Source organism: Protopterus annectens, chromosome 1.part0 (genome assembly GCF_019279795.1).
Source record: "Protopterus annectens isolate FY-2018-M chromosome 1.part0, PAN1.0, whole genome shotgun sequence".
NCBI lineage: Eukaryota > Metazoa > Chordata > Ceratodontiformes > Protopteridae > Protopterus > Protopterus annectens.
The window spans coordinates 1357511812-1357535724 of record NC_056725.1 but is presented as its reverse complement, the minus strand read 5'-3'; the positions used below and the strand labels follow the sequence as shown (position 1 = coordinate 1357535724).

The 23913-nt window shown below is 38.6% G+C and overlaps 1 protein-coding gene across 1 annotated transcript in view; it reads right to left on the bottom strand.

Moving 5' to 3' along the window:
- The window catches only part of AK9 (adenylate kinase 9), a 2653312-nt gene that overhangs the window by 2409979 nt on the left and 219420 nt on the right, over positions 1 to 23913 (bottom strand). The window contains exon 6 of the mRNA XM_044066804.1: positions 2384 to 2496. Within this exon, the coding sequence (XP_043922739.1) occupies positions 2384 to 2496 (113 nt within the window). The remainder of the gene's footprint in view (positions 1 to 2383; positions 2497 to 23913) is intronic.

Sequence of the window (23913 nt, the reverse complement as noted above, 5' to 3'; positions counted from 1 at the left end):
GTAATAAGGAAAAGTTTGCTTTATTTGTAGATGATCTTTTTTCTACCTCATAAAACCATAAAAAATTGTGTTGTGAAACATTTCAGACAGCTTCAAATCTTTTGGGGATTTAAAATTAATATTAATTAAGATAAAACAAAGGCTATAGCCATAAATTATGTACCCAGACACAAAATTGTTCAGCAATACCCATATTTATGGGGACACAATAATATTAAGTACTTAGGAATATGGATTGAAAAGGATTCTATTATGGTAGCTAAGGATATGTGGGAAGAGACTAAACATAAGATGAAAGCAGAACTGAGAAACTGGAAGCTCTTGTTTACGGATATGCTTGGTAACATCCAAACAGAGAAAATGTTTTCAGTTCCTTTAGTTTTATATACAAGTCAGTTATATTTTTATCAACAAGAAGAAAAGTTGTGGACAATAATTAATAAAGCATTGAACTGATGTATCTGGGAGGGGAAGAGGGCAAGACATAAGTTGGATAAGTTGTTCCTCTCAATTCAACAAGGTAGTTTAAGATTACCTGATTTAAAGGGCTGTTTTAGAGCTCCACAGCTAAGGTCACATACGTAACAGAAGCAGACAGTAATTTAAAGTGGAAAAGGATGGTGATGAAGTTTGTGTGGGGTCAAGAAATAGGGAGAAAGTGGGGTTCTGGATGAAGATACTTAAGGAGAATAATAACAACCATACATAATATTATATTCATAAAGTTGCATAAAGTGTTCTAAGAACTAAACCAACACAGGAATGGTAAAAGGAGAGTTTGCCAATAGGGATGACTGCAAATAGGAGAATAAAAGATAGTCAAAAGTTGGGGCTGGACTTAACTGATAGGGAGAAAACTGGCAAAGGAACCAAGGCCCCGGGAGCAAATAGGTAACAGAGTGGGATGTGGACTGCAGGTTAGAAACTATTTTCCTTACCAGGGACTGATATCAGAGTACAGGCAAGAGAAAGGGACAGGGGAGTCCTAAGTGAAAGACCTGCTCTGGTAGAGATTTAAGTTGAATCTAGAACAGAAGCTGCTGTCAAAAAAGGATAATTACTAGGGCATTTAAAATACTGCATGATAGCTATAAGGATCAATCAGAGGACGTTAGAAAAGACTAGAAAGAGGGACTGGAAAAGCACTGTACAAGAGAACAATGGGAAAACATATTTATGGTTCTCAAGTATGCCCCAAAGTACAGAATTTAGGATTTTTGCTTGGAACTGTTTGTATAGGTATTTATACCTCAAAGAGACTTCAAATAATTTTGCCTGGGTAGACAGCAAATACTGGAGGTATGATAGGGAGTGTAATGAATTGGCAAATGGGTGCAACTAGATGTAACTGAGGAAATTATTCTTTTGAGCTAGGACACAATCTGAATTCCCTAGATATAGTAAGGCCTTATTAAGTTCAGTTCTATTGGCTGCCTAAAGTGATTACTAGAAAATGGAAACTAAAATGCATACCAACTGTATATGAAGTACTGAATATGGTAAAAGATAAAAGAACTAAAAACGGGATCTTTAGGAAAGGGTAGGAGCAAATTGCATAGAAATAAATTGAATTTGAGGGAACAACACATGCAGAATAATGTTTAGCGGAAGTGAGGTTTAAGTAAAGGCAGCAACTGAGCAATTTATGTAATACTGGTCAGAATGATAGTCATTATAATGTAAGAAAACATATAATGTCTAACATATATAAATGAAAAAAGTTAATATTGCTTTACTTCTTTCTGTTAATGTATGCATGTTTATGTCTTAAGAGATAATTTAACAAAAGTATTTATTTAAAAAAAGAATATAAAAAGAATGAAGGTAGGCTCACAAACTGACTTTCAATTGTCTAACTTTGACAGCAAAAATAAATAACAAAACATTGACATATTTTTCCTTCCAGGAAGATAAGAAGACCCCACAAAATCACCAAAGACTCAATAAATAAGAAGACAATGACTTATTTTTCCTGCCAGGAAGATACAAAAACAACACAATATAACCAAAGACTCAAGCTAATGAAGAAAAGTCACTGAAGTGATAATGGTAACAATAAGATCTGGCGAGTTACCTCACAGAAGGGCTTTATGGTACAAAGGAGAAGCTTGAGCTGGCCAGAATTTCTTTTGTTGCATAACAGTCCATGCCTTTGATGACCAGTATCTGCACAGGACCAGCTTAAATCACTGTTTTACTTTTGAGTGTGTGGTGTTAATAGCATTGAGCATATTATACTGGCACTCATGTCAGCAGTCACAACTTAAATACAACTTTAATAAAAACAATCACTGTCTAAGACTGTAAGATTTGTGAGAGTGCTGGCACACTTAAATATTCAAGCCACAATATTATCAAACATTTACATAGCAAAAGCATTTACCTTAATATTTATAATAAAATCAAAATGTAACTTCAGATTTTTCAAGAGCTCTATTTGTTCTGGAATCTTCAAATATTCTTCAGACAAAGAAGGAAGCCCACAGAGAACATAACCTGCAAAACAAATATCTTATGTTTGAGGTATTCTTTATTACTGTAATTTTTACATGCTTATAAATAACAACACACACTCGTTCATTATATAATGATGCACAAGAAAGCCACTTATGATTGTACCATAGTATAATCTGGAGATGGGTACGAGATGTGATGGTGTTTATTCATAGTTTATGTTATATGATCAAAATGTACAGCTAAGTGATTACAGCTGAAGTAATCATTATTTATTTATTTCATTTTACATTTGTTGACCAGGTTAGTCCAACTGAGCTAAGTAGCCCTTTTTCAACAGAGGTCTGGGGAGAAAAGCTTCACAGTTTTACAATTTTAGTGTTAACAGTGTCAGTGGGTTACAATGTATACATACAATGAAATACAATTTATCAGAAAAATAATAATGGAGAAAAAAAACTATAATAAGCATACATAAGAGAAATTATTGGATACAAACAATTTCAATAAACAGTGAAGAGAGTTTATAGTGCAGGTAGTCATTTCATGAGGTATGTGACATCAGAAATGGAGCTAAGAGAAGGAGAAGAAGAGCGATGCTTTGATGACGCTTACGAGCTTAAAAGGTTTGAAGTTTTGGTGATGACACAGGAATTAATGGGCTAGATCAGGGAAGATGAGTGCAGAGGCAGGACCGGTGAGTTTGGCAGTACTCTCTAGTGGCAGTTGTGAATTGATTTTGATGTTTATATGAGTAAATAACCTACAGCTTTATTGTGGGTTATTGTTACCATACCATGCCCCTTTAGTTTTAACTGAAATAATGAAAAAAATATATTTACAGACTTTGTTACTTTAATTCATTTCCTGGTTTTGGTATAGTTTATGCTTGTGTATACACACTATTTACCCCCCCCCCCTCTTTACCGTTATTCTGAAAGCCAGTCTAGTGCCTCACATCCTAGTCTGGGTCTTCAGATACTCCAATTCATCCCCCAGTCCAATGCCCAAATTTATGTCAGGGCCAGCAAGGATCCTAAGGGCATCCTAGTGGGTCCGCTGTCCATTTTCTGCCTGAAAGGGTTTATATATAACCTACCCAATATCCCTACCCCTCCACTGCTCTTGTTAACATACATCTGAGGGTAATTCCCCTCTTTGGACCTCACCTTTGAGAGTGTCATCGACAAATGTTCCCCCTGAATAAGCATGCCTATAGCTCCCTGCCACCTCATCATTCACCCAAGCTGCTAACTGAACCCAAGTCACCTGGGCTGTAGTCAGGGATTTATTGCTGTATGCCACGGGAGCGGCTGTGTGCATTCACACTGTTGATGCAACTGATGGTATTAAAAAATACTCAGAAGTGAAGAACATAAAATGAGCCTTTTCATATAGTACTCAGAATAAGATTTGGTGCTTGAACTATGAACAAAATTAGATGAATTTAAGGTTAGATACTGACAGCAATATCAGCTATACTTTCAGACAGTCTAAACAATGTTAAGAGCACAAAATTCTTAAAGTAACATGCACATAAATATTGTATTTTTATGGTCAATTTTTGCAAAGACATAAATTAAAGTTATAGAAAGACTGATTTTAATTAGTTTTATTCTTAAAATTATATATAGTTCAGAAAATACAGTGATGTTTTTCATGTTGTATTTTACCCAAATTAATGTTCTTTCTTGAACAGTATTATACCATGACAGATAAATAACAGCAAAATAGATAGAAATTTACTGATCTTGCTTTTTAACAAGACAGTACTTCAGTTTAGTCCATCAACTGTCACAATATTGAGCTGGTTTCTTTAAAATACATCCATATTGTGTATACTTCAGGGATGGGAACATAACTATATTTAGAATATCATCTCATGGCTCCTCTAATGACAGTTCAGACTCTTTGAAGCATGTCTTATCCAAGGCACTAAGTTTGGCTACATAAATAGATTTCCGTCACCATTCTGTTGTGTTTACGTCAGTGGAAATCTTGATAGCTATCTCTCTAGACCCCTCTCTAAATACAGACTTAGAATCATAGTAGCCTTTTCATCAAACATAGTCTCTCAGAGATTTTCTTCTTGAACAGATGAATGTTTGTTGGGTTTTTTATGTTGTTTTTTTTTCTAAACACTTCGTTATATACAGTTTGATAATGACGTCAGCTGCTTACATTTTACAAATATCTGTTTCTGGTTGATTCACACTGAAACTGCTGAATTGTTACCTCACCCCTTTCCTTCGTATCAGAAAAAGGTATAGCATGCTTAGTGTACTGGAATCTATGGAGCAGCTTTTTCATTTCAGTAACTCTTGAACTCAATTTTATTTTTCAGGAATCAACATGTTAGAAAATGTGAGAACCCTTCCCTTTCTTCTACGAACCATTAGTTGCAGAGTAGTTAACATACCAACACCTGCTAGCTCAGTACTTTTACACTGAAATAATGCTGTCACAGTCCATGCAATAGACACTGTTAACATTCTGCAATGTCTTCAGTATGTGTTTTAGTCAGTATTTCTCTCACAACCTGCAATTTAAACTTTATGCAGTTGGAACAAGACATGACATGCTAAAATTCCTAGTACTCTGACAATCTTTTAGGTTCATTGGTTTTACTAAACATATAGCCAAACAAACCATAAAGAAGCTTAGTAGTATCACCCAATGTTGATGGGAGAATAGCATGTCCATCATTAAGTGGATTTTTTCTCATATCTCTCAAATAAAAATTTGAATCAGCCATCTAGTCATCTGCACTGGTTTTGAAGGTTGCCAGAGAAGTATTCTGCTTGATATATAAGGGAAGTCTATTCCAGAAACAAGGAATACAATGAGTTGGTTAGAAGGATTTGGTTCAGTATCAGAGCACATATTTTACATGGATGAAGCCCCGAGTTTAGGCCTTAGCATCCCCATGTATCGAAGATGTTGCTTTACCCTGGTAGTTTAGCTGACAAGATTAAGACAATGAGTAGTCCTAGGCATGATTCTCTCAATGTTTGCATACCAAAGACCATTATCTAACACATCTGAAAACAATGCATAAAAAAATAATGTTTTCAGTGCATTGATCATACAATAACTCAGAATATCAGTGATGTTTTTATGGCTTCTGGAATCTTCAAATAGTACAGATTAGATATGCATTATATTTTAACTGAAACAAATATGCATCAGTCTTCTGCTATGGTCTAACCAAAAATGAACTAAAGTAGCATAGCTACTCTTAGATTAATAATGTGATAGGCATTATACAAAACACAGTTTTTAACTTCTTGCACCATTTCTACAGACATTCCTACCCAAAATAATATACTATGTGTTCTTCTTTTACAACTGACTATGTCGATGTAAGAATTGTATACAACTGCTGATGTTTCTTACCTTAACTGATCTATAATATACAAGTAGAAGCAGATGAAGTGGTGCAGGCAAACTGTTCCTCCAAAAATAAAAATACAATGCACAAGCAACAAAGTAGGCTCCAGACCACGGCTACTAAAAACATACTTTGGATTAAACTTTTATATGGAGTCTCCTTTGTTGCTTGTGCATTGATCTATAATATAATTTAATCTTCTTTTAAAACATAAGCTTTGCAATCTCAACATTATATGAAAAGTGAGCTGTATTTCTATCCACAGCAGCCTTATGGTTTGGCCAGCTTCTGTTCAACTTTCCATATAAGCTTCTTTAAGAATCTGCATTGTAATTGTAGTTAACCGTGTCAACTTCCACTACTAAACCTTAAGACAAATACTAAATTAACTAAGAACAACCATGACTTCCAGCAAAGTTTGTGTCCCTAATGTCTCAGCTAAAACAGCCTTCCAGAGAAGATAAAAACACTACAGCAAGCATAACAATACATATAATACTTCAAACAGGAAGTTAAAATCAATGACATCATAACTTAAGTAAATTAAATGATTAAAAAGACAAAAATTCTAAGATTATTTTCCAGTTATATGCATTATTTAAATGATGTGGAAACAATGTATTAAATTTTAAAATAAAAATACTTTCTTTGCATAGTAAACAACTTTTTGAATGGATTGCCATACTTAACTTGCCAGTTTAACATGTTCCAGTAAAGCAGCCCTTAAGCTATTAACATTATTTCCATGATTTTCTGTGATGCTGCGGTAGCGTTGTCGCCTCACAGTAAGACGTCTTGTTCGATTCTCAGCTAGAGCGTCTTCTGTGTGGAGACATGCGTGAATGGGCATACCTTCGTTGAAGGTTGTGCATCAGGGCCGGCAACTCGGCACGTAAAAATCTATTGCCAATCATTAGCGGACCAGAGTTCCGCTGTGGCGACCCCTAACTGGGAAAAGCCGAAAGACACAACAACATGCATGGCTAAGGAACTTAAACTACCATGAATAACACCACCTGTACATGAAATGTATGAAAAGTTTCCGTTATGTTTAGGAAAGGAAGGCTGAGAAATCTGGGTAACCCCCTGAATTAACTTTCCCCTTTAGTCAAACTCCCTAAAGTCCTCCACAGAAGAATGACCAAATAATGTTTCTTTATCCAGGGAGGTATTTTAGAATTTCAGTTTTAACATCATCTGGTAAAGTTTGAGACTGCAACCAAGCAGAACTTCTCAAACCAGAGCCAGTGGCAGCAGCTCTGAAAATAATATCAGTAGTGTCATCAGCTTATTTCAAAGAATGTTTGATTACCTGAAACAAAGCAGATACCACAGAATATTTAGATGCTTTAGTATTTGAGGGAGGGGATTCTGCAATTGTAGCTCTTAAATTACCACAAGAAACAAGCAAAAACTTAGATGTGTACCAGGCAATTTACAATTATGAAAGACATGGTGGAAGAATAATATACGTTTTTTTATCAAACATATCCAAAACCTTTCCCAGTTCATCATAAGGCTTAAGGTTGGCCACTGAAAGAAATTTGGATGAAGTAGATTTTGACAAGGAAATTACTGCAGTAGCTGTTGTGGGATTAGGAAAAAAAACTTATAGGATTGGGACACATTATACAACTCATCAAACTCTTTAGGAGCAGATGGTTAACTAACAAGAAAAGTGCTCGCTGCCAAAAAAGACTTCTTCCAAGACTGGCAAAACAGGAAGGACAACTGCAAGTTGAGACAAATCTACCTGTAATAAATCATAATATATTTATTGTCATATCTTTTTGTTCCTATGGAGACAATCCCCTCATTCTGGCAATAGTATCAGAAACAGACCATTCTTCAGGAGGAGGATCTGAATTTAAGATCTCTGATAAGTTAGATTCTGCATTCTGTCAAGACAGAATATGAGAAGTATAGTCCCAGTCCAGTTCACATCCCTTAGACTATGAATCAGTATTTTTTAAGGAAGAAATTATTCTCCTCTTTTTTCTGAGGAGAATAATGCTCATTCAAAAACTGGAAGGCTTTCAGCCATTTTTGCCAATCCCAGCTGTCATTTGCTTTGGGAGGGTAAAAATGCCTTTTTAATGCCTCCTTTTTCCTAGGAGACCCCCAGAAAAAGGAGTGGCAAACAGGCATTCCCTACCCCAGGGAAGATGCTCCTCAGAGTGGCTAAAAGAGTCCAAAAGGGCACCTGGACAGCTGCAGAGGGCATTGCTGCTTCCCAGTGCATAGTGGCATCTTAAGGAGCAACACCAAAGGGACCAGGAGAAAAAGATTAGCAGTCTGAGGAAAAACAGCCATTGCAGAGTTGCCTTCCAGTAGCTAAGTCAGGGAAGAAGTTGGCTTGAAGACTGAAACTTTTATTGATACATTTTTTCTTTTCTTCTTGCAGCTATGGGAGGGATCAGTAATGTTAGTGTCACCCTACTTCATGCGCTTACTGCAAAAGGAGCCCCTCAAAACTCAGCTGTCTCACGTTACCTGGTGCAGACAGGGGAGCCAAGAAGAGTCAGCAATATTTCCTGAATGAAAATACAGCCTTGAGGTAAAATTTTTGGAGATAATCCCCCAACGCATTTGTCCTGGTTCTTCAAAATAAGTTTAAGCATTAGCACACTACTCTTCTTCACAAAAATAATAAGTTAAGGAATTTCAGCAGGGACTCAGGACTGGCTTACAAGCAAGAAAATGTATCTCTGTTAGGCAGTTCCTGAAGGTCAGTCAAGGCTGTAAAATAACCTGACAGGAAGATAACTTTTGCGGTAAAAATTACCACAGACCACTTTACAATAATCACGTTTAAGACCCACACCAGCAACAATGTTGCACAGAAAATACTTCAAAGAAGCTTTTCAGGAAAACATATTTAATAAATTATTTTGTCACAAGTGTTCAAAAGGACATACATGCCCAACAAAAGACTATTTTAACAGACCAGAATACTTTACTGTCAAAAGGTAGATGTGGTAGATAATCCCAAATGGGGAACTTATCTGCCCAGCCTTATTGAAGGAATATTCAACTGTCAATCACCTGAAACCAGCAAAGGACTGCACTCCTTGACAACAAGAATGTTCTGACTTGTTGGCATCCTAGGCTCTGTCTTTATACTACTTCCCTTATGCAAGGCAGTAGCTAGGGTATGTGGAAGGTGCCCTAAAGCTTTGTAAACTGACTGGCTGGTTGGATTCTTTGAAGGACATCCCACATAGCTTAGGCTATTGTAGTAGTGATCTAATGATGAATATTTTGGCATATCTGCTGCATCCATCTTTTTTTCTTTTCTTACTCCTCACTCTCAGGTAACATTATTTGCAACCTGGGCAGTGCTTTGTGCAACAATCTCTAGAATATGCTCTGTAATGGCATATGATCATTTTCTATCAGTACACCTTTGCAGTGAATACACTGCTGAAACCTTTCAGCACTACAAACCATTACTAACAACATATGTATGTGTTTATTATTTTCTGATAATCTGTAAAGGTTCTAGATTAAACAGTAGCGTGTTATCTTTTTTGCAAAAATCACTGCACCAGTTCCATTCTGGCTCATATCTATTTGTAATGCAAATAGCTTAACTATACTAAAATACTTCACTGTGGGTGCTCTGGTCAATGACTGTCTAAACAATTCAGAACTCTTTTGTTGTTCCTCACTTTATTGCTTGTTCAAATCTTATTCTAGAAATTTCTTTAAATGTATACTTTTTCAGACATATTTGTCTGAAAATTTGATAATTTATCCTCCCATAAAATCTCAGAAGTTCTTGTTTATCCCTATGGTAAAAGTATATCTACCACAGCTTTGATTTTCTCATCTGGTTTCAAATCATCTGAAGTTAAAACTTGGCCCATGTATTTTCTGTTCTGTAAGTGATTTTATACTTATTTTTGTTTGGCTTAAGGTTATAATAGCTTTATTTATTCAGTAACTGATTCATCCTTTTCTCATACTCATTTCTGGTCACAACCCATACCATTATATCATCAATATTAATAACTTCAAACCATTCTATCCTCTCTACAACAACTCTATGAAACAATTCAGGCACTAGCAGAATACAAAATGAAAACCAGAGGAAGCTACATCTTTAATCAGGTTGTATTAAATATTTCTATACTGGAACAATCCTCTTCAAGCTTAATTTTCCAAAATCCCTGAATAAAGTCAAATAAGAGAAACACTCTTTATTTAGGATTGCAAAAACAACTTCTTTTATGATACAAAGTGGATAATGTGCCCTCTTTATAGCTTTACTAAGCTTCTGCTAATCTGTGAACATATAAAACTTCTTGGAATTCATCATAAGTTCATAGTTTGTAACTAAACTAATGACCATTTAGACCCTTACAAGCCTAGCCGCACACCCTAAACCATTTGGGACCCAAGTATCATGGATATCTATATAAAAGGGAGCATATTAGCAGGGAGATAACAAAGAGATTTGTTGGGGGGCTGGATAATACTTTTTCTTGTTGACAGACTCTGTCCATAAAGGACATGGGTGCTTGACCGGGAGTAAATTTATGATTTTCCATACAATTGTCAAAGTTTCATTTGAATAGGTTCAGGGATGAATCTGTTTCACATAGATGGGGAATCTATTCCATAGAGTGGGGATCCTTTGGGACACATATCTGTCTCTCTAGCACATTCCATTTATGTCACAAACAAAGCCTTATATGTCAAAACAAAGCCAGATCCCTTGATCTATTGTTTCTGGTGCTGTTTGTTTTGCACAGAGGCAATGGATCCATCAGGGCTGTATCTTAGGAAATCCTGTAAGACAAGAAAAATCCACTCTCAGCAGCCTGTACAGAGACAGAGACACAGGCTTTAGGTGAGTAGGGTAAGACAAGGTATTCATGCTCCAAATTCTCCTGATAAGAAAACTTTGTTGGCATTCTAACTGTTGCAAGTGTTTGGTTAGGAAGATGCCAAAGGGGGCATTGTATTCAACGACAGACCTGGTAAGACTGAGTAGATTGGTACTATAAATTCCTTTGACCTGGATGTCATAACCTCACCTATACGCTGGGTGACGAAGGATGATTTTCTTACTATCTTAGCTATGTGCTGGTCAAAGGACAGTCTGTTGTCTACATATGTTCTCAGATCCCTCCCTACTGGGTCAACTCTTAGGGGTATTTTATTGACAGAGTAATTAACTTGGGTTGACAGTTTTCCAAAGGGCATTATAATCCTTTTTTTGTCACTGAGTTTTAAGTCATGGCTTTGGCGCCAGTCATTTGGCTGTGTTAAACTCTCTTGCAAGATGTTGGTGTCTTTGGGGCGATCTATAATAGCTTCCAGTTTATAGTCATCTACAAACTAGGTAAGCAAGAGGCCTTGAATGTTAGCCTTTACTTCAGAGAAGTAGATGTCAAACAGGAGCAGGCCTAGCATGGAGTTCTGGGGTACTCCACTGGTAATCAGTCTCTTGCTGGAGGTGGTTTCACCAATCCTGACTTCTTGAGTGCTGTCTGTGAGCCAGTCAGCAATCCAGCGAGCTATGCAAGGATTTATGCCTAGCTCAGAGAGCTTGTCAACAATGCCTGAGTGGGGTATCCTCATCCATTGCCCAGATGACCCTCTCAAAGAAATCTACCAGATTAAGTAGGCATGATCTTCCCTTAAACCCAAATTGGGATGTAGGTTGCCAATGTCCTTGTTTTACATTTCCGTGATAATTCATTCTATAACATTGCATATTATGCTTGTTAGACTGATGGGTCTGTAGTTCTCTGGGTTGGATGAAGGTCTGCTCTTGTGGAGGGAATGATTATTGCGGTCTTCCATTCACTTGGAACGTGGTCTGTTTTGAGGTTGTAGTTGAAGAGTACCTCAAGTAGTCCTAATAAGTTGTATTTCAGACTGTTCGGAAGGCAACCTAGGATGCTGGTGGGACCCACAGAGGCAGTGTTCTTGGCTTTAGCAAGTGCTGCCAGTATCTGGTCCCTGCTAATTGTGAGGGAGGGAAAGTATGTTGGACAGGCTCTCACCTGGTGGTGGAGGTGACAGGGAGAAGGGGCTGAAGTATGAGATGAATTTATCAGCCAGTAGATTTGCTATGTCACCTTGATCAGTGAAGAAGGTGTTCACCACCAGTTCAGCACACTGCTGTGTGTTACCTTTAAAGTTCCATATATTGGTGAAGAAGGTCTTGTGATTATCCTTAGTCTACAAGGCTATACTGACCTTGTAGTTGGCTTTTTTTGGACTTAATTAGACCTCTTGGTTTCTTGTTTAGTTGTGTAAGAGAGCACTTGTCTTTAAGGAAGTTGTTCTTTCTGACTGTGGCCAAGAGTTTTCTCCTTTTATTATATATCTTGTTTAGGTGAGGATTCCACCAATGGGATTTGGTATGGGTTTATTTCTGATAGGTATGTCAACCTCAATGCAGCCAGTCACATGTTTGTATAGGAACTCGGTGAATAATTCAGGGTACTGAATCATTCATCCTCCAGGTACCCTTGGTAACCTTAAATAATAGAATTGGAAGTGTAATGCATTTGAGGAAAGGGAACTGTTATACTAACAAGATAGATTACATTGCACTGTGTAACACCAGTGATGGATTCTAGATTGGGAAAACAGAGAGAGCCCTGAAATGCATGATATACAAGCACTTGTATGAAATTAAACATCAAAAGGAAATAAACGCCCTCTACAGACACAGTCAGAATTGCAGTGGAAACATTGGTTTTAAGTTTGCCATTGTTGATTCAGTGAGTTTGGATGTGAGGGTGGGGGATTGGAAAAATAATTTATACAAAAAGGAATTCATGTCGCAGCTCAGGTTGGCTGCAAACTTTTCCCTTGTTTTAAATGATCACATATCCATATTTTCAGTTTTCAAGAAAGGGCTAATCAAGTTAGATAGTGTTTACAGCCCTATTTCAAGGCATGCTTTAGTTTATCGACACTGGCATATTAGCTGTTTTTGAACTGAACACATTTTTATAATAATGTATTATCTTATATAGAATTTTTTTTTTATTAGGTTGATGAAATTATGAATTACATTAATATTTATATAATATATACATTTTTAAAAATGTATGAGAATTTTATTTTATACTTTATGTTCAGAATTTAACATTTTTTGTACTTGGTGCTTTAAATGTTCAAAGGCTGACTAATTAGTTTATTGATTGGTTTGCAGTTATTGGTGGGAGAGTATTTAAATGTGGAGCATATTCTTGGTCAGTTGTTCTGATGAAGTCATTTTATTGTGATGAAAGTGCTTAACACGAATTACTTTGGATGATTTTACTTATTATTTTATTAAAAAGCAGTTTTCACGGTTCCTTTGGTGCATTTTTCTTTGGTTAATAATTTAGGGTAGGTAGTTCAGTCCTTGGGGTTAGTGGGAGACTTGAATTTTGACAAACTGTCACATAATAGAATGTAGTTCATCTTAGAATAGTTCTGAACTATTCCTGGATTAGCTGGGTTTTCTGGGTTGGTTTTTACTTCAAAGGAGGGTATGGGAGGGGTGCAGTGCTCTACCATGTTGGTAAGTACTAGATGCAGTATGTTTTGATCCTCTGGTTGTGGAATGCACCTCTTTCAGGGTGTATTGTGTTAATGAAGTTCATGAAGCATTGTGCCTATGAGTTTCCCAGTCTACAGATTAGTAGTTAAAGTCACCCATGGATAGCGTATTTGTTTGGATTGTGAGCACCTCTAGTATGTTTAGGTAAGAGTCATGAGACTCTGTGGACATAGACAGTGATCTATAGCTCGCCATGATATGGTTAGGAACATTATCTATGGCGGAATGCATGTGGATGAGCTCCATAGTATCATTCTGTTTAACCAACCTTTGACCACAGTCTGTGCTGTTGTTGGGTCTAAATGTGTGAAAGGTAGTGTAGCCTTATACTGCAGGGATACTTTCTATGACTTTAAACCCAGTCTGTGTGACAGCACAGATAGCAACCATACCACTGATCATGCTCTCCATTTTGACAGATACATTTTAGTTCTATCACTGACTGCTGCTGGAACTTTCCCTGGTAAAAGCATGACAGGTAAAATGATATCTAACTGAACGTAAAGAGTTCCTGGCAAATTACACAGACCTGTAAACAAATCTTAGTCATGACACAAGCCATCACCTTTACAAGCACATCATGCTTTTTTCATAATACCAAGTGTCTGCCAAGTCACTTAACCTAATATAAATGAAGATATTTTACAATTTTCTAAAATGGAATTGTGTACTTATTATGTTCACAAGTAAAGTTTGACTAGTGACAAGCACTTAACTACCTGAATAAGTAAGCAGCTTGCACATGGAATGCTTTGGTGTATGTCTACGCACTTCAAATGCTTGAGCAAACATTACATTACATTGTGTACTTGTGTGCAGTTTAAATACCACACTTTATTTTGAGCCTCTCAGCAGAGAATTCTAACAAATCCCCTTTGTTCAAGCTTTCTAAATCATATTCTTATAAAGTATTTATTCTTTCAACATGTATTGTGCTCACAAATAAATTATTTTCACTGCTTAGTCCTATGACATTCTTTTTTTTCAACTGCAACTTATTTCTTCACACTTAGACACATTAGCAAAATATTTTTTTTATTTTTCCGCAGCTTTTTCCCAATTGGCTGATGTATGACTGTTGTTTGTATCATGTCTATAACCACAACACATCCAGACTTTGTCAGTGACGTGTTTCCTGTACTCTTCAAGTCTCCCATGATTCTCTAAGCCCTTTTCAGTATATTCTTGCTCATGTTTTCATTTCAATTATTAAATGTAACTTTGCACACTTTTAATTCTTCTTTCTTTAAATTGAGATGATGTGATTTCATTCACTCTGCAGACATAGGTCACTTTATTTGTCATCTCTGCCTTATGGTGTAATCTGCTTCAAATCGAAATATTTAATATACCATATATAATTCCATCTCTTAATAACATATCAGGTAATTCACCAAACTCACAGAAAGGTACTGTTTTATCATACTCTACTTCAGGCAGACATTAACTGAATTTCTAAATCCATACCTTCCAGTTGCCAATCTGCCTGACAGGGAAAGATTTTCTGATAGCTGTAGCTGCATCATTTTTTTAAGATGAGCTTACAATGCATCACTTCTGACACCATGTACCATAATATAATAGTCAAATATAAAAGAGCAAGTTGGACACAAGACTACAATACTGATAGCTCCATCAGCTTTACTTTTAGACTGCCAAATAGTGTATGTGAAACACATTGAGCTTCACTTACAATCACTCAAACACAATAACTTCAGCTGACATGTTTGCTCATGTTCTACTACTCACTTTAAAGTGGAATGAGTTATATATATTTTTGCAAGAAAAAAGTTAGGAGTAGTCAGAGTTACAGTGACAATAATGAAGAGAGTGGAAAAGGCAAGGGTTCTAATATGTCAAAAGGTTTGCCTCTGCAAAACACTTTTTATTACTGTCAAATTTGTTTGCATAATTATGAGACTCAGTACATGCATTATACGGCCTTACAAATTCTTGTAACTGAATCCTGTGATGCAAGCTCATATGAGTTAGTTAAGCCAACGTATTATAGGTTCATAGGTAGGTACTAGGCTATCTGCCCGAAGGCATTTATAAGCCTAGCCAGAATGTGTTGGTTTTCGCCGTCCCTTAGATTAGTTCCCTGTGCCACTGTCCAGCAGGGCCACTGAAGTGTTCCCCGAGGTAAACTTTCTGTTTCCCATCCATTCATCGAGGTTTCTTTTGAAGAGTGTTAGCGAGGAGCTCTGCCTAATGTAGACTGGGATCTTGTTCCAAAGCATGGGAAGTCGCTGGGGCAGGAATCTATCCCTCCAGCACATCCTATTTATTGTTGTGGTGAGGTTTAGATCCCTAGAGCGTGTGGCTCAAGGGCATAAGGTTTTCTTTAGGTGGAGCATGTCCATCAATTCTGGGTTGGACATGGCCTTGTATGTCAGGCAGAGATCACCTCTGAGTAGGCAGTATGCAACCAAGTACAGATGTAGTTTCTTCAGTCGAGCTAAACAGGGCATCTGTTTGAGGCCAATGATCCTCTTGGTGAGGTACTTCTGTGGTCTTTCCAGCTGTTGCAGGTGTCTTGTAAGGTACATCCCAAATGGGGTGTTGTACTCTATGATGGGTCTGATGATTGATGAGTAGAGGGGCACAATGACCTCTTTTGATCAGGATGCGAACCCTTTTGTGATTAGGTGGGCCACGTAGAAGGATTTTCTAACCACTTTGGCAATGTGATTATCAAAGGTGAGATTACTATCTACTTGGGTCCCCAGAACCCTTAGTACGTCTTCCATGTTTAGGGGACTACCACCTATGTGGTAGTTTGTGGGTACTTTGTTTTTTCCAAAGGGGATGATTATGCACTTTTCGACATTTAGCTTGAGGCCATGATGTTAACACCACGTGAGACCCTTTTGGAGGATGTCTGTGTCAGCCGGAGAGTCAATTATAGACCCTAGTTTGCACTCATCTGTGAACTTGGTCAGCTATAGTCCTCCTGTGCTTGCCTGTACCTCTGAGAAGTATATGCTGAACAGGAGGGGTCCTAGGACTGAGCCCTGGGGAACGCCACTTGTAACCAGTTTAGAGTCGGACCAAGCTCCCGCAACTCTCACCATGTGGGTTCTGTCCATGAGCCAGTTGGCAACCCATCTTGTGATGTAGGGGTTTATGTTCAGGCTGGTGAGCTTGTCTATAATACCAGAATGGGGAATGGTGTCGAAGGCCTTAGCAAGGTCTAGGTAGGCTGTGTGTACCACCTTTTCTTTGTCTATAGCCTTGGTAACTGTCTCAAGGAAGCCCACCAGGTTTAGGAGGCATGATCTGCCCTTAACAAAGCCAAACTGGGTAGGGTCCAGTGTTTGGATGTTCCGAATGAGTCTGTTAATGAGTTCCATGATGATGCCCTCCATAGCCTTGCAGACCAAGCTAGTCAGGCTTATAGGGAAATAGTTCCCGAGGTGTGTTGTGGCTCCACCTTTGTGGAGCAGAATAACCATTGCTGTGCGCCACTCTATGGGTACATAGCCTGTGGAGAGACAGAATTTAAACAGTGTGTTTAGGTGAGGGGTTAGTTCATCTTCGAGCTTGTGTAGGACGCAGCCTGGGACACCGTCCATTCCCATTGATGCTATGTTTTTGGCTTTGGAGAGGGCTGTTTTAACCTGAGTGTCTGTGATTTCATGGACTCTACATTCATCTGGTATGGTTATGGGCCCTTTTGGGGATGAGAGGGGGGTGAAGTCTGCGCTGAACCTGTCTGCCAGGATGTTAGTGATATCAGTCGGTTCAGTGTATTTTGTGCCATTCTGCACTAAGAGCAGATCTGAGCATTGCCACTTAGATTCTTGACATAGCTAAGAAATGCCTTGTGGTTATCTTTGGAGTCCTTGTCAATTTTTCTTTCAAAGCTTGCCTTGGATGATTTTATGAGGGATCGTAGTTTCTTGCTGATACTGATCAGGGATGTCTTTCCTTCTTGGGATTTTACTCTTTTCTGTACTAGTTTCCTCCTTCTATTGTATAGCTTGTTTATGGCAGGAGTTCACCAGACTGGTTTCCTTTTCTTGGAGGAGTGAGTCTTGATTTTGCTTGGGATGGCATGATCCATGCATTCTTGTAGGTGCCCGTAGAATGCATTAGTAAAGGATTTTGCAGCTTGGACAGCGTTATCCTTCAGCATTGGGGCTTTGAAACTTACCACCTTGGTCTTAGGTAACGTGAAGTTTGCTTTTGAAAAGTTTTTCATGGTGGTTTTCTTGTCCGGGGGTAAGGGCGGAATGTGGATATCCAAAGTGATTTGTTTATGGTCAGATCTAACCAGCGAGGGGTTGACCTCTGGTGTGGAACACCGGAAGCCCATATTGGTGATGACCAGGTCCAATATGTTGTCACCTTTGGTGGGAGTGTTGACCAGTTGAACCAGGGCGTTTGAGTTCATAAATTCTAGGAAATGTTGGGCAAGGGAGTTAGTACTTGAATAGTTCTCCCAGTTAATGTTTGAGTAATTGAAATCACCCAATATTAGGGTGTTTGGTAGGACCTTTAGGTTTCCCAGTGTTTCCAGAAATGTGGAATGGGGGTCCTGGGACATGGTGGGTGATATGTCACAAGCTACAATTTGAATTGCAGTTTTGCCCATTGTTAGTTGCACATGGATGATCTCTGAAGCATCGTGCTGTGCCACTAACCTGGAGGTGTGGGTATCCTTGATGAATATGGATACGCCCCCGCCTTTTGTATTTTGGTTTGGGTTCTGTGGCCAAAATGTATGACATGAGTTGTAGTCTGGTGATGCTGGGGTGCTCTCTGGAGCCTTAAACTAGGTTTATGTTACTGCATATGTATCGATTTTTTCCATAGTGAGGAGTGCCTCGAGTGCATGCATTTTGAGGTTTAGACTTCTGGTACTGAGTAGCATTACCCTCAGTTTTAATTAGTTGTGCTATTTATGGCGGTGGGTTTGTCTTTTGAGCCTTGCCTAAAAATGGCACTATGGGGGTGGCAAGAGCCTTGGCCAGTATTCGAAAGCCTAAGGGTGACAGGTGCAAGCAGTCTTTAGTGAAGCAGCGTGGCTTGTCGAGCATGTCAACCCAAGTGGACAGACACTGGATCCCCTTTGAATGACACCAGAAACTTAGCCAATTGTTGAAATCGAGAATTTTTTCTTTATACCATGGTGTCATTCTAGGTGTGGGCAGGATGCTACTCAGGATCAGGGTCATACCAGCCTGGGCTACATGATGACAGCGCTCTTCCATGTCTCTTTTCATGTAGTCCAGGGAGGTACGGCTCAGGTCATTCACACCAACATGGACAATGACAGAGTCATATTTGTACTTGTTCTGGAGTGACCTGAGTGCTTGTGTTATGTGGCAGATCCTGGCACCTGACAGGCAGCTAACAGTAACCTTCTCCTTATTCAGCCTAGCGAGTGGGACGTCAGTGTGCCTGACTATAGAGTCACCTATTACTTGTATGTTGGGTATGTTATTTTGTCTTAAGAGCTGTGATTGCATGGCACACTGGTTTTGTGAAGTATGTGTTTCATGGTTTGTGTTGAGGGTGGAGGTTGCTTGGATGTTTGCTTTGGAGGTCACTGTTGGTTTTGCAGATTTTTATTTAGAGCCTCCGAGTATGTTTTCATGTATTTATGTGTGTTTTGTGCCACTGCTGCTTTAATGGGTCTATGTGAGACTGGCGGTGTGATGCAAGTATTCCCTTCTCCTCTTGACCGTCTGATCCAGTCTTGGGTTGAGACAGCTTAGCCTCCAGTTTGGCTGTATAATTGCATGTCTTACATGTATTAGTGTTTGGTGGTACGAGGAGGGGGTTGTCTGTGTACATGAGGCAGTTGTAACATTGCCTCAAAATGCCCAGATTCACCAATTTGACTGGAGACTACACCTGAAACTGCCCTTTGGACATGCCTGGATAGATACAGTGAACTGTTTTACTGGATGGCTGGTAAGGTCAAATAGACAGCCTTGTCCTTCTGTACAGTACAGGAGGGTCTAGTGCTAGGTTTTATAAGTGCTTGCTATACGTTTTGAGCAAGTGCCGGGCTGAGAAATGAATGGATTGAGTGCTTAAGTTGAAAGTTTGTCTAGTTCCAAGGGAAAAATTGAAGAGGGAACTTTGTGGAGCCGGGAATAGTTTTACCCTAGCTAACCAACGCTGACCGGTGTGCAAAACCGGGATAATATGGTATTTATAGCGGGGAAATTAAAGAGATAGAAATTAGCCCACAATGGCGAATAAACTACTAATTTCTGGGCTGAAACCACTCCTCCAGGGATAGATAGGCTGCTCAAAGCTCCCCTCTCTCATGGGTGAACAGAGAACTTCCTTCTATCCAAGTAAGGTATGGGCAAACACAGAGATTTGTAACACAGCCCTGAATTCAGCACTAACCTGAAAACTGGACTATACTAGCTTAGAAAGGTAAGAAACAAGTATATATATTTTTTTGTTTTGTCTTTTTTTTTTTAGAAAATAAAGCAGATACACTAAAAAAACACTTTAAATGCACAGAAAAGGATACTTATTGTTATATATCGCAGATCAGAGTTGTAGTCAATGCCCCTAGTAATAAAGTAGGAAGAAACACAAATACAGTAAAAGCAGATGAATAAAGTGCAATATATATATATATATATATATATATATATATATATATATATATATATATATATATATATATATATATATATATATATATATATATATAAAACAATAGAAAATGAACAAAATGATTTAAACAAGTTACCCAATTAACCAGAAAAAAAGCTCAAAACTGAGCCCTGTTCCAGCAGTCTTCAATCAGACAAGTTCTAACTACACACCCCTGCTTACTAAGGTGCAGGGGAACCTTCTCCGAAAAAGATGCCCTGGATCAGTGCTCAAGTTTTACAAAAAAAGCTAGATTCAGCAGGCCTGAATCTGGTTTATGCTACAGCAACAAGCCGCACCAATTTCAGAAAGAAACAGTTCAAATAAGCAGGCACAATAAGCCTGTGACCAGAAATTCCCAGCTCAAAAGGGCAGAATCCAGCCTCTCCTCCCACAAGAGTGCAGACCACAAACCTTCTTAATGTAGAATAACTGGCCTGAAGCCCAAGTGCTTAAGCCAGTACTAATACACTTTTAGAATAGCAGACACTGGGCCTTCAGTCAGCAATTCCCAGCTTAGAAGGATGTAAGCTACCTGTCTTGCCACAACAATGCAGACCACAAACCTTCTTAATGTAACACAGCCTGTATGAAGCCCAAGTGCTTAAACCAAAAGACTTAGAATAACAGTTACAATTTAATCAGGCTACTACCAAGCAGTAATAAATGCAACAGAATAAATAAAACTGAGGACTTTTAAGAAAAGCAAAATAAAGTAGGAGGAAAGACAAATACAGTAAAAGCAAATGAAAAAAGTGCAGATTTTTTTTTTAAGTGCAAGGAGAGGGGAAGGAAGAACCTAAATGGCTGGCCTTCTCAAATCTTCTCTCTGTATTAAGTAGAGTGAACACTAGACTCAGAATATGATCTCACTTTACTCGTTTAAGTGAACAAATAAGATGGACCCAGTTGGAGTGTTCTAATACAGACTTACAGGAGGGGTGGGCAATTCCAGAGCCACCGACACTAATACCAACACAGGAACAGGGAGGGAGGATGGGGAACTAACTGCAGAGAGAGACACAGCACACTGTTCAGAAACACACAATTAGGAAACAGAAAAAATGAAAATACAGTACTTTTAAAACTGCAAGTTTGTACTTAACAGAATACTAAAATACAATACTGCAAGTTTCACTTAGCTTCAGCTTCTAATGCAGATGTTTGTAGCCAAGCAAGTCTCTCAGGAGTTGAGCATAAAATAATTTCTCAAACTTTGTGTCTAGCACTTAAAATACAGCGGAATCCCTCTAGGCTATTAAATATCAGATAACAAAGAAGTGATAACACCACCCCCTCTTATAGCAGACACACAGCACACTGTTCAGAAACACACAATTAGGAAACAGAAAAAATAAAAATACAGTACTTTTAAAACTGCAAGTTTGTACTTAACAGAATATTAAAATACACTACTGCAAGTTTCACTTAGCTTCAGCTTCTAATGCAGATGTTTGCAGCGAAGCAAGTCTCTCAGGAGTTGAGCATAATATTATTTCTCAAACTTTGTGGCTAGCACTTAAAGTACATAGGAATCCATCTAGGCTATTAAATATCAGATAACAAAGAAGTGATAATACCACCCCCTCTTATAGCAAGCAGACACACAGCACACTGTTCAGAAACACACAATTAGGAAACAGAAAAGATCCCATGTTTCATATACTGGCATTCCAAACAAGGATAAGGGTGCCAAATTCTTAAAGAAATATAAATATATTTTAGTGTCAAGAAATGAAGCAAAGTACAGCTGTATGGACGTACTTGCATAAAGTACATTTGGTTGAGCAAGCTAAAGATGACATTAGATGTCAAAATATTAGGACTGCAGCAGCAAACATTTCCATAGAATGAATGGGATAAAATGACAGGTGGATGTCAGTTCCCTGGCTAGATTTCTTAAGAAGCTGCAATTGCATACTGAAGACATTGGTCAGCCTAAATATCATAAGAGTGTAGCCTGCATCTTACCCTTTTTTTTGCACCCAAGAAGTGACAGAGTTGACATGCCAGTAAATGTTCTTCAGAAATACTAGGACTTTAAAAAGCATTCTAAGTAAAAGCACACTCACTAAGATAAATACACATATGTAAATGTTTTCAAAACAGTGTGCTATAGGCTAACATGCTTTGAAAACAGTAGTAAAGAAATACCCCAAGACAGTATGCATTAAGGTTTTATAACACCACACATTCATAAAATAAATAAATAAATACAATAAAAATAAGGGGCAGTAAACAGTGAGGTCTGTGGTAGGAGTGATGGATGTATTTAAAGTGAAGGTGGGATTACATCAAGGATCATCTCTGAGCCCATTCTTATTTGCAATGGTGATGGACAGACTGACAGACGAGATCAGACAGGAGTCCCCGTGGACTAAGCTGTTTGAGGATGACATTGTGATCCATAGTGAGAGTAAGGAACAGTTTGAGGATACCCTGGAGAGGTGGAGATATGCTATAGAAAGGACAGGAATGAAGGTCAGCAGGACTAAGACAGAGTATATGTGTGAATGAGAGGAAGGATAGAGGAATGGTGAGGATGCAGGGAATAGAGTTGGCAAAGGTGGATGGGTTTAAATATTTGGGCTCAACAGTTCAGAGTAATGGTGTGTGTGGAACAGAGGTGAAGAAGAGAGAACAGGCAGGGTGGAGTGGGTGGAAAAGAGTGTCAGGTGTGATTTGTGATAGACGGGTACCAGCAAGAGTGAAAGGGAAGGTCTACAAGAGGGTAGTGAGACCAGCTATGTTATATGGGTTGGAGACAGTGGCACTGACAAAAAGGCAGGAGTCAGAGCTGGAGGTGGCAGAGTTAAAGATGTTAAGATTTGCACTGGGTGTGATGAGGATGGCCAGGATTATGAATCAGTATATTAGAGGGTCAGCTCAGGTTGGACAGTTTGGAGAAAAAGCCAGAGAGGCAATATTACATTGGTTTGGACGGGTCTATATTACAAGACTGAATATATAGGTGATCGAACATCTAAACATCGATCTTCTAATATCAAAAGCAAAAAATGGTGAACGGACAATTTAATTCAGGGAAAGATTTCCCTTGGTCGTTCGCTATTTTCCTACTGTTGAGCGATCTCGGAGTTGGTATATTTAGTTATGGGGGTGTGGGGCACAGCCCCCCCATGTTGAGGGGTGTGGGGGGCAAAGCCCCCCACTTAATTTAGATGTAAAGTAAGGTTTTTTGTGTTGTGGCCGAGGGACGTGTTTCCCTGGGACATTCAACATTGTGCGGTTCAATATTAGAAGATCGATGTTTAGCTGTTCGATCACCTGAACAGTCGGTCTTCTAATATAGACCCGGTTTGGACATGTGCTGAGGAGGGATCCTGGATATATTGAGAAAAGGATGCTAAGGATGGAGCTGCCAGATAAGAGGAAAAGAGGATGGCCTAAGATAAGGTTTATTGATGTGGTGAGAGAGGACATGCAGGTGGTTGGTGTGACAGAGGGAGATTCACAGGACAGGAAAAAATGGAATCAGATGATCCACTGTGGTGACCCCTAATGGGAACAGCTAAAAGAAGAAGAAGAAACAGTACTGAACTATCACCAGACCCTTGCAGTAGATAGGATCAGGGAAGATAGGGATAGGGAGCCCGTCCTAAGGTCCCAGAAATGGCAGAATGGTCTAATTCAGATAAAATAAATGAAAATAAATCTTTCTCTAGCTGCAGATTGGACATCTATCATATGATGGTTGCAAAACATGTGTGAATGAAAGCCTAACAGCAGCAAAAAAAAAATACAGCCCTCCTTGCAGTTACACAGACATAGATAAATAAAACTATATTCTCCTTTCATACAGGCAGGGGTACATTCATCTAGCTTCTCCTCTAAAGGGTTCAGTTTCCTT